This window comes from Thermobia domestica, chromosome 16 (genome assembly GCF_964235325.1).
Source record: "Thermobia domestica chromosome 16, izTheDome1.hap1.1, whole genome shotgun sequence".
Taxonomy (NCBI): Eukaryota; Metazoa; Arthropoda; class Insecta; order Zygentoma; family Lepismatidae; genus Thermobia; species Thermobia domestica.
This window is the reverse complement of record NC_137469.1, coordinates 35,472,184-35,487,734: the sequence shown is the minus strand read 5'-3', so window position 1 is coordinate 35,487,734 and position 15,551 is coordinate 35,472,184. Positions and strand designations below refer to the sequence as shown.

General features: G+C 38.9%; 1 protein-coding gene across 1 annotated transcript in view; it reads left to right on the top strand.

The window, feature by feature from the left end:
- Positions 1-829: 829 nt before the first annotated feature.
- Positions 830-15,551, top strand: part of Pka-R2 (cAMP-dependent protein kinase type II regulatory subunit) — a 145,837-nt gene continuing 131,115 nt past the window's right edge. Inside the window, exon 1 of the mRNA XM_081742299.1 lies at positions 830-878. Coding sequence (XP_081598425.1) covers positions 845-878 — 34 coding nt within the window. The 5' untranslated portion in view covers positions 830-844. The remainder of the gene's footprint in view (positions 879-15,551) is intronic.

Genomic DNA, 15,551 nt, shown 5'->3' with positions numbered 1-15,551 from the left:
TATGTGTGTTATCCAAGTTTAGGTGCCATAGTTTTGTAAAATTTACAGAAGAAACAACGGAATGTTGGGGATCTTACATCTCACATTCCTAATGATGTTAAGAAACGTAATCCGAACTATATGTTTTTAAGCACGTAATAGTCAATAAGGAAGCGATGATGAATAGAATTCGTATGCCAGTGGAATATGCTGAGTGGAATATCTGTAACTTTAAAGCTGTCTGACACGTAAGGCATCTAGTAATATGAGGAACGCAATGTGTTTCCATTATCTTCACTTACGCGCATACTCACCCTCATTGATGCGCCTGCTCACTTCGGACGCAGCCCCACGCTACTGCGTGGGCGCGCCAGCTTCGTCCTACCATGACTCCTCCATAGTAGTGCGTACTTTTCAGTGGATCATATTTTTTGGACCATCGTGTTTACGGCATGTCATATAACGGTTAATCTCTCCTAAAGTGAATCTACAAATGTGAATCAACGCCGTCCTCCTATAAGAAACAATTTATAAGACACTAGTAGTCCATTTTTTTTTTTAAGAAAGAAGTCGTAATTCGTATATTTAAATATGGATAGGCTTCTTAAATTAGAATAGTACCATCACATGTTTCTTCTAGCAGTATTGCAACATGCAATAAATCACGACAAATCTTCCATTTTGATATCTTCATTTTTGAAAATAGGTATCGTCAACATTACGAACCCTACATCTTCTTTCTGTGGTAATGTTTATCGATTCGCATTTAGTTTATAACTTGACGTATTTTATTTTAAATTTGTTTGTTATGATCGTTGAATGATCCTTGTTTCAACCCCAGTAATAAAGGAAATTAACATTCAAGATGAGGCAATACATAGTTGAAATTGGTTTAAACGGTAAAGTACTATGTATATACGTGATACGATGGTAGGTTAGTCAGTTCCAATTTTAATATTTATCGTTTTCTGACAATGCTTACCCCGTGAATTATAATAATTTTTGTCAATTATGTTCGTTAATGTGATGTGATCATTCAAAATTAAAAGAAAATATGGCATTTATTCCGAAGTTGGTCGTCCACCTAGCTTTTGGATAAAACCGTAATAATTGTTTCCTTAGTGTACTAAAGTTTAATATTTAATTCAAATAGTATTGCCGAGCGAGTGTTAGCGAGTGAAGGCGGGTTAGAGCCCCGCAGGGCACCCTGTTTTCTGTCTTAATTACAACTAAATGGGAAGGGAGACCTGTGCTCTAGAACCTTGCTGTTACTGTTACATTGACAAGTACAACTTTCTCCACGTTTCTTTACATTTATTTGCTTGCCGCATTTTCTACAATCTATTTTCAGATTTATTAAACCATGGGGTACCTAATTTCAGCATTTTAAAATATTTTGAAACGTTAAAATGAGCCATTTCCGGTTTGAACATTTATCGCAATAGAACGAAAACGGTAACAGATACCAATAAACGATCGTTTACAAACGATTCCGCGTCTCAAGACAACATTACATGACTATCTTCAATACTCTACCGAAACCGGAAGTGGTTCAAATTTACTTATTTCCAGTTTTAATACGGATTTCTATAGAGCAAAAACGATAAATGCTACCAAGACTTTTTTTTTTTTTTGGTAATCGATTCAGTGTCCCAAGAATAGGCTCCATTTCCTCCGTTGCAACTGTATACAAACTGGAAGTGGTAAAAATTAGCGATTTCCGGTTTCAACGTTTATCAGCACATAAATTCGATAATGGAGTGAAAAGTTTTTTTTTTTTTTTTTTCAAACGATTAAACGATTCAGTGTCTCAAGACAACATATCGTGATTATCCACATCACTCTACCAAAACTGGAAGTGATTCAGCTTTACTATTATTTCCGGTTTCAATACTAATTTCCGTAGAGCAAAATCGCTAAAAGATATCAAAAAGCGGCTCTTCGCAATCGATTTAATGTCCCAAGAATGCGTGCTATCTCTTCTCTTAGCCCTATATTACAGGGGCGGATCCAAAGCGGACTTCTGGGGGGCAGCGGTGGGTTGTAATACTGCTACTTAGAGCTACTTTTAAGAGCTCCAAACTCTGTTTTATTTATATATAAAATAAGAAAGTTTCCTCTTCTGGGAGGGAGCGATTGCCCCCCCCCCTCTGGATCCGCTACTGCTATATTAAAATCCGAAGTAGTTGAAATACAAGATTTTTGGTTTCAACCTTTATCACCACTGAACAAAAACATTAACAGATAGTGAGTAATGGCTTTTTGATATAGGTCTAGATTCAGGGTCGGAGGAACAGGTTCTATCTTCGATCTTATTAGATCACTCTATTGGAACCAGCATTTATAGACGGTGAAGATGCACTACTTCAAGTGAAGTGAATATTGAATTCACATAGTTTGGAAGTTTTAGTTTCACACTGTAATACGATACTCACTTGTTTTAGTTTAACGTCTCTGGTTAGGCTAAAGAGATGTATGGTTATTGAGAGTAAGTGATCGTGAAATTAAATGTTTTGTGCTGTCCCACCGAAAATCGAACCCAGGGCCACGTGCACCAGAGATATACATGACAAGCCACAACACAAGCGGAAAGGGTTCTTTTTTCTTCAAAATTGATTTTATTGAAGCCAACACCCAAAGCCGGTTCTAGACATTTTTTAAACGTAAGTAAAGAATATTTAGGCGCCCCCACCTAAATTATAATAAAAGAGTAGAAAGTTGTAATTGACAAAAAAAAAAAAAAAAAAATCTTCAAATAACTGTTACAATCGCAAATTTCTTCAATATCTGTAGTCTCCCTGTGAATATTAACGAAAAATGGCAAAATTATAACTAATTGACTATGGATGAATACTGAACAAATTTCCAGTTTTAATAATTAATAGCATTTTTTATTAAATAAACACAAGATACAACTAAGCTGTATACCTACATGTATTTTGACAAATACAATTGAAACATAAAAGACGAAACAGAATAAAACTCATGAGCTTCAAGTCTAACATTAACACAGGTTTGATTTTGACAAAGAGCTATGCTCTTATACTTCATTAAAAACATATTTACATAGTATTTGCGAGTAATACAATTATGGTAATTAGCTTAAGTTGTCGTTTTCTTTGTTCTGAAAAGTTCATGTTATAAAGACACTTTTCTGGCTTTCAATTTGGCAATATCTCTTATAACTGTATCCGTATCCATTTCATTGAGTATGTAATTTTCAATGACCATCAAAACAACTCCATTTAATCGTTCTTGAGATATAGTTGATCTCAAATATTTTTCATTAATTTTTAGCTGTACTTGTTTAATACATAACAAATGACAAAAGTGTATCCCTTAAACGATATTTAATTTATCTTCGATCCAGTGGCGGAACTTCAAAATCAGCACCCTCCACAAAAAATCTTTTCAGATCCCCTTAGGCCTATAAAACAATTCAGTCCTTTCATGTCTATTTCCAACATAGACTTTCGAAATCAGGCAATGAGTAACACAATGCAAACGCAGGCAGTGGTGCACAGTTTCTTTCAGAAACAATGTTCCGGAGGGGCACTCTTAATATTCTGGGGGGGCACTGCTGGTTCTATTCTATTTATTACAGTATATTATAAACGTATTATTTTGGTCTCCTCCGCGGGGGGCACTTTCAGAGCTCCGGGGGGGCAGTACCTCTCAAAATCATGTCTAAAGAAAACACTGGTGGTGCACCCAAGATTTCTCTTTTGGATACAAATATTTTTAATTATGAAAAAGCCTTCTGCTGATAGCGGCATTCTTCACCAGTGCTGCTGTAGTTGATGAGACAGTGAGTCACAACTAGAGGAAAGAAAGGAGCTTGAGAGCCTTAACTGAACTAGCAATTCATCCTACTTTATTTTACTTCACAACGAATTTCCAGTTGAATTTGTGAACCAAATACCTCCTAGAGTATGACGTCATTCCTTAATACTTTGACTCCCTTCTGCTCAAAAACACAAAACGCGTTTTGTTGTGTGTTATGGTATGCTAAAGGAGTAACTATTCCCAAAATTTCATATATATATTATTTTTTTAATCCAGGCCCATTGGGGATATTGGACAGTGAAATATGGCAAATTGGCATAATACCCCAGCGTTACGATATTTTTTCAGGCCTTTGGGAGCAGCTACAGGTCTGCAAATTTATAAATGTTTGACCCTGGACTGCATGCACACACAAATTCAGACCTGTACATCAGTTGCTTCCTCTTTCCAAACATGTCCAAAAATGTTGCTATTGTAGGCCCTGATGGGGGCTTTAAGTTTCGCCTATCCAAGATTCGCCTAATATCTCCTAGCTATGCAAACGTCAATCAAAGCAATGACACAGAGTTAATTTTCATATTAAGCAAAAGTTGAATTTTTCTTAAACCTTGGTTTAGCTCGCATACATTGGTAGTCCTGCACCTCATTAATAGTTAACATTTCCTCTTGAAACTATATTCTCACTCTTATTAAATAGTTCTGTATGTAGAGGAAAATTTTGACAAACTCAGCAAAAATTAGTAGCTTAATGAAACTTGCAGGATAGTTTACTAGCATCAAGTATAGTAATATCCTAAAAGTCACCGAACATTCCTTTTGAGCTTCATCCGATATGGCTGCCATATCCAATTTGGCCGCAGCCGTTTATAGAGCAATAATATTTTCCTTGATTTCTTACCTTAAGTTCAATTCTACGAACTTGGACCTTATTACAAAGTATTTTGTAAATAAAATTTCGTTAGTTAGAGGTATAATTCAACCCTTTATGTCAGGTAGATATAAAGTTACAAATGATAGTGTCGGGTTGGATCGCTTAATCTTTTACCTGTGTTCCTTTCAAGCATATATATATATATATATATATATATATATATATATATATATATATATATATATATATATATATATATTAATGATTTTCTTGTTTCTTTATACATATAATACATATAAAAGTAAAAAAATAAAGAAAATATCTCAACATGCCATAATTACAATTGATATATATATATTAATACACTTTCTCTTAACATCTGTAAATTCCATTGCCTCGGATTATTAGGCGAATCTTGAATAGGCGAAAGTTGAAGTCACCGGCCCTGATTTCACCCCTTTCAACTGGTTTTAGGTAAAAACGTTAAGAGGACAAAGTTTTAGCTTTGCATAAGTTGAACACACCCAGCAATTTTCAATATGCAAGGACAAATACATGCTGAGATATCCAAAACAACTTAAACGCCTGAAATCGAGAAAACGCAAAATGGCGGCAGAAGCTTCATCGCTATGAGATGTTTTAAAAAATAATTAATTATGGTTTTGAAGTACCCTGATATACTATAAACATTCATGAAAAAAAATAGATTTTTGGAGATGGTCGAGCGGCACATTCTTGATCACTTCGAATGGACTCTATAATCTTCCGAGGTCATTCGAACTCGGTCCTACTTGTCTTCTTTCTTCTTCTTTTTCTTATCTTCGTTTAATGCCGTCAAGATAGCAATGAGTCTCTTTCGGCGGTAAAGACATTTTACTTGTTAAAAATAAAAATAATAATAATAATAATAATAATGTAAAATTATTTGACTTGATTTGTGTATTCTGTATGATGTTCCCTTTCCTTGAGATTACATGCTATGTTGAATGTATCATCGACTAGTGACACCGAACCTACTGGGCCCGTATGGGCTCGTCGTCAACAGTCACTGATACACTCACCAAGCCAATCATCTACGGAAAATAGAACTCAAATCTGGCCCGAAATATAAAGCTTCCAAACTCTCTCCCATCTCGACTCACAGTCCGATATCCAGGCCTGCAGTTCATCATCCACAACCCATCCGGAAATAGGTTGTGAACCACGACTACCGACACAGGACACCGACCTACGAGCGGAGCTGGCAACGAGCACAATGAAGATCTTAATGTTGTCTGTAAAACCCTATCTGAATTTAGGAAAGAAAAAAAAAATATCTTGAAACAGAATTTTGTAAATAAAAAAAAAAGTCTAAACCGAGATTTTGATGGAAACTGATAAAATGAGAAATTTCTACAGATTCGGTTGTTTTCAACTCGGTCGCACTAAGGAAAGTCTTTCCCTGAATTTCACAGCTATTTCTTTTCCCCAGGAAGCATATTCTGTACATACTGCTCCCTATTCTGATCACGCTTCACATGCATCCCAAAAACATCAACTACATATTTCTACGACTTCTTAAAATTACAAGCTAGTTAGTTTTAATATTCGAAAAGAAAGATGCGTTCACGGCTAGTAAGTTTTATTCTTTAAAATATTCATGAAAGTATTATCGGACAAAAATATTCGATAACAGGAAAATATTTTACATTGAACTGACATACCCATCTAAATAAAATTAATAAAATCGATTTCTATACTTTTCAGAGCCGAAACATTCTATTCTTTACTTTTGTTCGTGTTTTCGAAATATTCATATTCCTTAATATTCATTTAATATTCTCGTCCTCTAGAACATTGACATTGTAGCGACACGCAAAAACAGAACAAAAGGACACAATAGAAAATACAAAACACTATTGAAAATAATAACTTCACTACCTACATGTTGTGGTTAGCTTATCTTTGCTTCTGTTTACATTTTCTTTGGTGCTTACACTCCTCTGTGCGTCGAGATTGTGGTCGGCGTGGAGGATTTACGCTCTTCGCAACCTCTCTTCAGCTCGGACCCACATGACAATCTAGCACAGGCAAAACATTCACATACATACTGACATCACACTTAAACCTAAAGCCCTAATCTAACTATACTAACTTAACCTAAACAAGCATATATTTATCAAAAAAAAATTCACACATATATTTCATAAAGCACCACACTTATTTTGCATTTATATTTTGTTCCGTATCCGCTACCACTTTCCTACCGAAGACGCAGTGGTCAAATTTTGCATCAGTGTCGCTCTGAATGTATATTGAGATTAACAAAAAAAAAATTACTAGTAATTATTAAGAAAACTGCAATTTCTAACTTGATGGGTATCAGAATTTTTAAAACATTGCGTAGGTTTAACCTATTAACGAAAGTTTTCAGTTATCGGTACGCAAAAACGCATGTACCCTTGCACTTGATAGTAGCCGTGAATCTGACACTTGTTTACATCTTCAACATTCGTAATTATTCTATTTCAAAACCAAAGAAAACATACCAAAATAACTAAAAGTTGAATTTTGATCAGAATTACCGAAATGAATACTTTCTAGATTTTGGGGAATCTAAAACATCTCTTATCACTGGGGAAAATGTGTGTGTAGTACACACATTTTGTTTCTTGAGATTACAACAATCGCTCTGTGCTGAGACTTTAGCTTTCTTTTTCCCCCCCACATCGAATGAAACCACGATGTCACATTGCCTGAATCCACATGTGTGCGGCGTTGAGGGAAACTTTACGAGCTTAATGCTTCATATTACGAATATTACACATACACCAGAAAGTATATTCACACATGTTTGTCAGAACAAGGAAATTTTGACGCCAAATACCTGGATCGAGTTTCACTTTCACTATTCCTTACTTACTTGAATCCTCTTCTTACCCAGACTGAACGGATATATTAATAACACACAAAAAAAAAGTTCCTGTTGACTTTTCCACCCGAGTTTCTTGGGAACCTCGGAAAACGTGGTCTCAAAACAGTTTTAGGATACTAGCTCCTACAGCACCTATCCAGACAAAACCATCGAGCGTGGCTTGACTTCTTCTTCCTCGATGTCTGCACCACTACTCAACGTTCTCTCTCCTTCACCGTCTCCTCTGGCTTCTCTTAAGCTCGTTGGCTAATCGAGAACGCAAATTTTGCTAAGGAGCTCATTCCATACCACTAAACATCTACACGCTAGTATCCATTATGTTATACCAAATCACTTCACAATCGGACTATTTCTGGATTAATAAGTTGGCGAAAACACCAAACATCGTTCGTTTATCTCCTACGACGATTTCCAATATTCGCCGGAACGAGGAATTTAACACAATTTAACGTGATCACAAATTATTCCACTTTTCGGCAGACGCTAAATACTGCACGTCTGACTCTTGAAATGGCTGACGCCGTAAGACAAAGAGTTACAAGAAGATGATCCCTAATTGGAAGATAATCATGACGTAATGACCGGATGATAGGCTTCTGTGTGAAGATCAAAGAAAACCGAAATCTCAGCCGCAGCTGTGATTGTGGATTATCCAATCAGATAATTTTACTTCGAAACAAAGAGATGCACCAAGAAGAAATTATGGCTGACTTTATTAATTTGGAATTTTGAAGAAGATTTTACGAAATGAAATTTTTAGCTTTCTTGAGAAGATTCCCTATGCCAAAATATGAATAGAAATAAACTGAAAACCATCGAAAAAGCTGAAATATACACTTATTTGTCTAAAATAATAATATATTCATGAATAAATGCGTAGAATATATAAAATATAATTAATAATCATGTAATCTCCATATAACATCTATCGAAACGCTCTGTTGTACTAAAATTACGCAAAATTCTCGATCTACGGTTTTCTACTATAAAATAAAAGTTTCTCTTAACATTCTGAATAAATTTTAAAATTTTCCTACCGACATACAAGGTGCTCAAAAGCATCGGGCCATGTTACGTTATGCTGGGCATAAGGTAACATCCTCCGGGAGCTTCGGAGAAAAAAAAAATCTCAACTTAACCTTAACCTATAAACTAAGTTTTTTTTTTTCATCCTTCTAATAATTCTTTTCTTTTCTCTTCTGAGCAGCGAAACAGTTTCAGATTGTCAAAACTCTGAACTCCTATGTTTTCTCCCTGCAGAGTCTGCAATCTCGCCGAATTTCGAGATACAGATACCACTTGGTAAGGTCCGACGTATGTGTGCATAAATTTAGCAAACACCTTTTTGGGTATTGACGATATATGATGAGTTTTCACCATCACCAAAGAACCTTCTGTGACGATGTCTTGCTGTTTCCGCAGCTTTCTCTCCTTCTTCGGTTCTGCTGCCGGAACAGAAACTACAAATTTCTTGTCTTCATTCACTTGCACCGTCTCTTTGGGCCAAACGAAGTTTTCCTTGAAGCTCTCGGATGCCGAATACGTTAAGAAACGCTCCGCTGGAGTACATCCAAGAGCATCACACCAAGAGTGATTGCACAAATCTTGGGCTGCTTTTAGAAAATTACTCCATTTGGATTGGTTGTCACTGCAATACAGGCGGAGAATGCGATGAAGGTCACGATGTCTGCGTTCGATAATGCCATGTGAAGCCGGATGGTATGGCGTGGTAAGTATATGTTTTATCCGGTGTTTTTGACAAAACTCTTTCCAGACGCCCGATAAGAACTGCGGACCTTGGTCACTCACCAAATACTTCGGGTATGGTAGTTGATAATAATACCTCTTTTCCAGGACCGCCACAATCTCTCTTGTGTGTGCCGTCCGAAGGGGGAAGAAACACACAAAACGACTGTAGACGTCCAAGATGGACAAGATATATTTGTATCCCTGGCTCTTAGGAAGAGGCCCGACCAGGTCGAGGCATTGCTTCTCAAAGGAAGAAGACGCCTCAACATGACAGGGCTCCTTTCTAATCACCCTGTAGGAGTACTTGGTTCGTGCACAAAGAAGGCATTCTTGAATATACTTTGTAAAAGTCTCACGCATACCTCTCCAACGGAACATGGCCTTAGCGAACGACAAACATCGTTTCACTTCAAAATGGCCTTTGTTGTGAATTGCCGAAACAATATTTTTCACTGAGCTGGAAGGAATGACCAGCAACCAAACAGAATTTTGAGCATTTCTGACGTAAACCAAATTATTCTCCACACGTACCCTAGTATTGTCTTGACAACCCTTCCAAATGGCATGTAGTTTTCTACAATACGGATCTTTCCGCTGTTCTCGCTTCAGTTCCGTGACATTCAAGAAGTCTGTGTCCTCCGCGGTCAAGAAATTTACAAAATGATCCTCTTCTGCCTGAGGAATCTCTGGAGGATAGCGACTCAACAGGTCTGCGATTTCATTGTCCGTGCCTTTGATGTGAATGAACTGAAGATCAAAGCGTTGCAGTTTAAGCAGACGACGAGTTGTTCGCGCATCTAGGTTCTTTAAACTGAAAGCATACGTGACTGCAGCATTGTCACAGTGGACCGTAGTCCGTCGACCTAATATAAAGTATGAAAATTTTTCGCAGAGGAAAAGAACTGCAGCTAATTCCAACTGGAACACTGACAACGAGGCCTCGTGCGGTTTGATCCGCCGACTCGCATACGCAATAACCTCCGGATCATCCTGTCCCGGGGGATATTGCGCCACATAGCCGGCTAATGACTCCGCAGATGCATCGCTGTACAAATGAAAGTCAAGATTGAAGTCCGGTTGCGCAAGTGCGGGAGGACTACTTAAAAGTTCTCTCAACTGATCAAATTTTTCCAATAACTCCGGAGAGTATTCAATCTTTCGATCCTTTTTCAGAAGATCATAAAATGGAGCTGTCAACCCCGCAAAATCAGGAAAATGTCGCTTTCGCCATCCCACGAGACCAAGAAATCTTCGTAAAGCTTTCTTAGTCCGCGGCAGAGGAAAGTGACGGATGGCTTCGTTACTTTTGGGATTAATTTCGACTGATGATCCTGAAATAATGTGGCCAAGAAAAGGAATTCGTACTTGAAGAAAATTACACTTTTGAAAATTGAGCGAAAGATTTGCCGAACAAAGAGTTTCAAAGATCTTTTCCAAATGCTGAAAATGGTCGTCCATAGATGATGAAAAACAAAGGACGTCATCAAGATACACAATAAGAAAGTTTTTGAAAGGTTCTAAGCCGAAAAAAGTATGCATGATTGATTGGAAAACTGCCGGAGATGATTTCAAACCCATGGTCAGACGTGTCATTTGGTATTGACGACCTTTGTAAATAAAACTGACATATTTGTAAGAGTCTGGATGGATCGGGACACTGTGATATGATTGCGTACAGTCCAATGAGGTGAAAATGGTTGCACCACTGACTCGCGCGATTAGATCGGAGATCGGTTCGACTTGAATCTTTGGTGCAATCACACGCTCATTGATACCACGCAAATCAACTACAGGCCTTAGCTCTCCAGACGCCTTACGCACAATATGTACCGGGCATCTGTAAGGTGAAGGACCTTCTATGATGATTCCAAGTTTCAACCATTTGTCCAGCACTTGCTCGTATTCCTTCTGGAGGTGAACAGGTACAGGATACAACTTTCCTACCACGGGAACGTCGTCTGAAAGCTGTATTCTATACGGCTCAACCTTCACGACTCTGGGATTCTCTGTAAAAAGACAACGAAACCTGATTAACAATGAAAATAAACGATTCCTAGAATCTGAATCTAAATCAGTTCTCTGAGAAACAAAATTTTGAATGTCTTCCGTCGAAACAGCCGGTTGGTACAAAGAGTCTTCCTCTTCATCTGATGATACTTCCGCAACTGTGACTCGACAACAATGCTGCTTTTCCATGTTGATGGAGATGGTCTGACCAGAATCAGTCTCAAGAGAGACTTCTTTCGTTTTACAATTTAAAAGAACATGATACCGAATAAAAAAAGGAAAACCTAGAATGCAATCTGTTTTCAATTTCTGAATCACATAGACTAGAACCTCGAAAACGTACCCTTGAATCGTAAAATTTAGAATCTGAAAACCCTTAACTTGAAAAGATTCGTCTCCTGCGAAACCTCGTAAGGAAATGTTGGATTTTGGGCGAAGTTTAGCTGACGGATAAATCTCCTTGATCCTCCTCCAAACGTCTCCAGACAACAAATTCGTATCCGCTCCAGGATCCAGAATGCAAACTAAAGTTAAACTTCCAACTGAACAACTCAACGTGGGCGAAGGATATGTTAGAAGGATACCTTTCTCCGCACTGGAGTCACACTCCTTCTCGTCGATCACGAAACGAATCGAGAACAGAGGCGTGCCCAATTTTGGTTCCCGATTTCCGGAATCTGCCAAAACATGGAATTTTGAATTTGGAAGGTTAGAATTAAAATCAAACGAGGTTGTTACCAAATTGGAATTTTGACTACTCGCTAACCGATCTTGCTCTTTCTGGGGAGTTGAGGAATCCACATCGCAGTCCACACTCTCCCCTAACGAGGGCTGCGGTATGCATTTCCCAAACTATTCCCGTTCGTTTCTGGTGGCTGAGCCATCGTAGGTACGAATGTCGTATATTGCGGAGGCCATCCAGTAGACATCGCCATGTTCACTCCTGGGGAAGAAGTGGACGCGGGAGCCGCCACTCCCCCTCCAGGAAGTAAATTCGGCGCGTATCCCGGATAGGCTTGCGCTCCTGCTGAGTTCGTCGCGTTTGGCGCGCATGTCTGAGATGTACCCCGCGGATACCCGTAACTCATCGCTGCTGGATAGTAGCGTTGGTCGTACCCATACGGAGCATTCCGATTTCCATTACTATCTCTTACCCAATTCGGTCTTCCTTGATTGGGCCATGGTCTTCGAGACTGAAAATTCCTTCTTCGACCCCGATTTCCGGAAAATCGGTCATCTCCTTTGCCATTGGAACTTCCTTCCTTCCTCTTGCTTTCATCTTCCTCCGTCTGAGACGAAGTATCTTTGGTGGCTTGTTTCCCTGACTTTTCCGTCTTTTTGACGACTTTTGCCTGACGTACCTGAAAGCGTCTAAACTTCTTGTCCGTGACCGGTTCACTAGGCTCTGGATGTCCCTCTATCTCAGCTATTTTCACCATAAGGTGTTGAATGTTCTTTGGCTCAACAGCCCTCAACAACTTGGCATCACCAGCCGGTAAACAATCCAAGACTATCTCAATCAGTTCGGTTTCATCCGGGTGTTGTGCCACAGCATAATATTCTGCTACAATTTTCCACGCAAAGTCCGTTAATCGGCTGTACTTCGCTCGATCGTATTTCATCCCCTGAATGAACTTCTTTTGCAACCTTTCCATTCTCGCAGAGAAATAGTGTTCTCGGAACAGACGCACAAAATCTGCATAACTATTAATGTCTTGACATACAGTCTGAAACCATGTCTTGGCCCCAGCTGTTAAGCAACAAGGTACCAAGGTTAGACGTTCGTGTTCTGATGCCGAAATTACCTTAAAAGTCTGTTCCAAATTTTCTAGAAATGTTCTAGCCAAACCGTATTCACCAGAGAATGTGGGTAAGTGATTTAATTCAGAAAGTCTTAAATTTAGAGTTCGCTTGCCAAAGCCTTCCTCGCTTCTACTGGGGTTCACGGGAGAATTGTGGCCAACGACAGGGCTCTTTGCACCCAAGTGATTTTGACCAAAAACGGAATAGTGTTGGTAATTTTGTCCAGAAATTAAGTTGTCTGGCATTGATACCACCGCGCGACCACATATTCCCTCCTGAACTCCAGCACATGAAGGAGTCATGTCTGCTACACTACTAGAGGTCGCCACATGGTTCAACCGACAACTAGGATTGGAAAATCCTGACACCTGAGGCGAAACTAACAATGGATTCGCCCTCCTGGACAACGCCTGACAACCTATTGTCTCAACACAGAACGTATGTGACTTGTTTGAGTTCAACGTACGGGAAGACAATTCAAAGGGAAGGACATTTGTGCCGTGAATGTTGGTCGGCTGACAGACAGAGACAGTCACCGTGGGAATAGTACGAGTCTCCCCAACTGAAGAGACCGGTACATCCACTTGGATGTCCGACTCGGTCCCGTCAGACTCGATTTCATCACCGACAACAAAGTCTCGCGCTCGTTTACGACTACACCGTTTATCTTTTCTTTGGTTTTGTTTTCCCTCTAACGTCTGAATCCTGGCTTCAAGCGCCTGACACGACCTTTGGGTACTTAGTTCGAGATGTGAGAACTCCTTAGTCAAGTCATCACATCGTCGATTCTGCGCCTCAACCGATAACCGGAGACCTTCCTCAACGGCATCTACCCGCGCGTCTATTTTACTCTGATAGTTCCCAACAGAGGTATATAAATCCCGAACTTCCGACCTAACAGCCTCTACGTCTTCGTTCACATGGGCTACTTTTTCATTAATTGTTTGTAACAATTCAAATTTTACATTATCGAATTTTTCATTCATTGCCTGAAAATTACTATTAATGTCCTGGAATTTCCCGTCAACCTTTTCGAACTTTTCGTTCAGTGTTACAGTTAAAGTTTGACTGAATCGTTCCTTCATGGCTGCAAAGTCAGTTAATTGCACATTTGAACCGGAAGGTACGGTTCCTCGACTTCCTTCCTCCTTGTCAGAATCGTTCGGGCTACCCCGCGTGACACGTTCGCCCTCATCACTCTCAGGTTCCGGAGATTTCGGCAGTGGCAACACTGTCACCTGCTTCGCCAGGCAAGGCTTACATAACCACGGCTCACTGCTTTTGTCTAATTCCTGTACTTGTTCCTCTGACAAACCATAACATTGGGCATGTACCCATCTAAAACAACTGTCACAATAAACACTAAACCCTGCAATTTCATCAGAACAGCATATGTATTCACTCGGATGACGAGATTCGTTACTTGATCTGCTGCCCACAGACATTTTCACTTTCATGAAGTTTGTTTCCCACAACATCACGCACATACAGATTCAGAAGTGACCATGTTTCATTCAATGTAGCGATTGTCGTAATGATCCCCATTACAAATACTTTGCTGTGATCATTTGTTTTCCTTAGCGCTCACGTAGGATTGAAACAACAGAAATCCTGGCTAAGGGATCGCCATTTTTACTTGTTAAAAATAAAAATAATAATAATAATAATAATAATGTAAAATTATTTGACTTGATTTGTGTATTCTGTATGATGTTCCCTTTCCTTGAGATTACATGCTATGTTGAATGTATCATCGACTAGTGACACCGAACCTACTGGGCCCGTATGGGCTCGTCGTCAACAGTCACTGATACACTCACCAAGCCAATCATCTACGGAAAATAGAACTCAAATCTGGCCCGAAATATAAAGCTTCCAAACTCTCTCCCATCTCGACTCACAGTCCGATATCCAGGCCTGCAGTTCATCATCCACAACCCATCCGGAAATAGGTTGTGAACCACGACTACCGACACAGGACACCGACCTACGAGCGGAGCTGGCAACGAGCACAATGAAGATCTTAATGTTGTCTGTAAAACCCTATCTGAATTTAGGAAAGAAAAAAAAATATCTTGAAACAGAATTTTGTAAATAAAAAAAAAGTCCAAACCGAGATTTTGATGGAAACTGATAAAATGAGAAATTTCTACAGATTCGGTTGTTTTCAACTCGGTCGCACTAAGGAAAGTCTTTCCCTGAATTTCACAGCTATTTCTTTTCCCCAGGAAGCATATTCTGTACATACTGCTCCCTATTCTGATCACGCTTCACATGCATCCCAAAAACATCAACTACATATTTCTACGACTTCTTAAAATTACAAGCTAGTTAGTTTTAATATTCGAAAAGAAAGATGCGTTCACGGCTAGTAAGTTTTATTCTTTAAAATATTCATGAAAGTATTATCGGACAAAAATATTCGATAACAGGAAAATATTT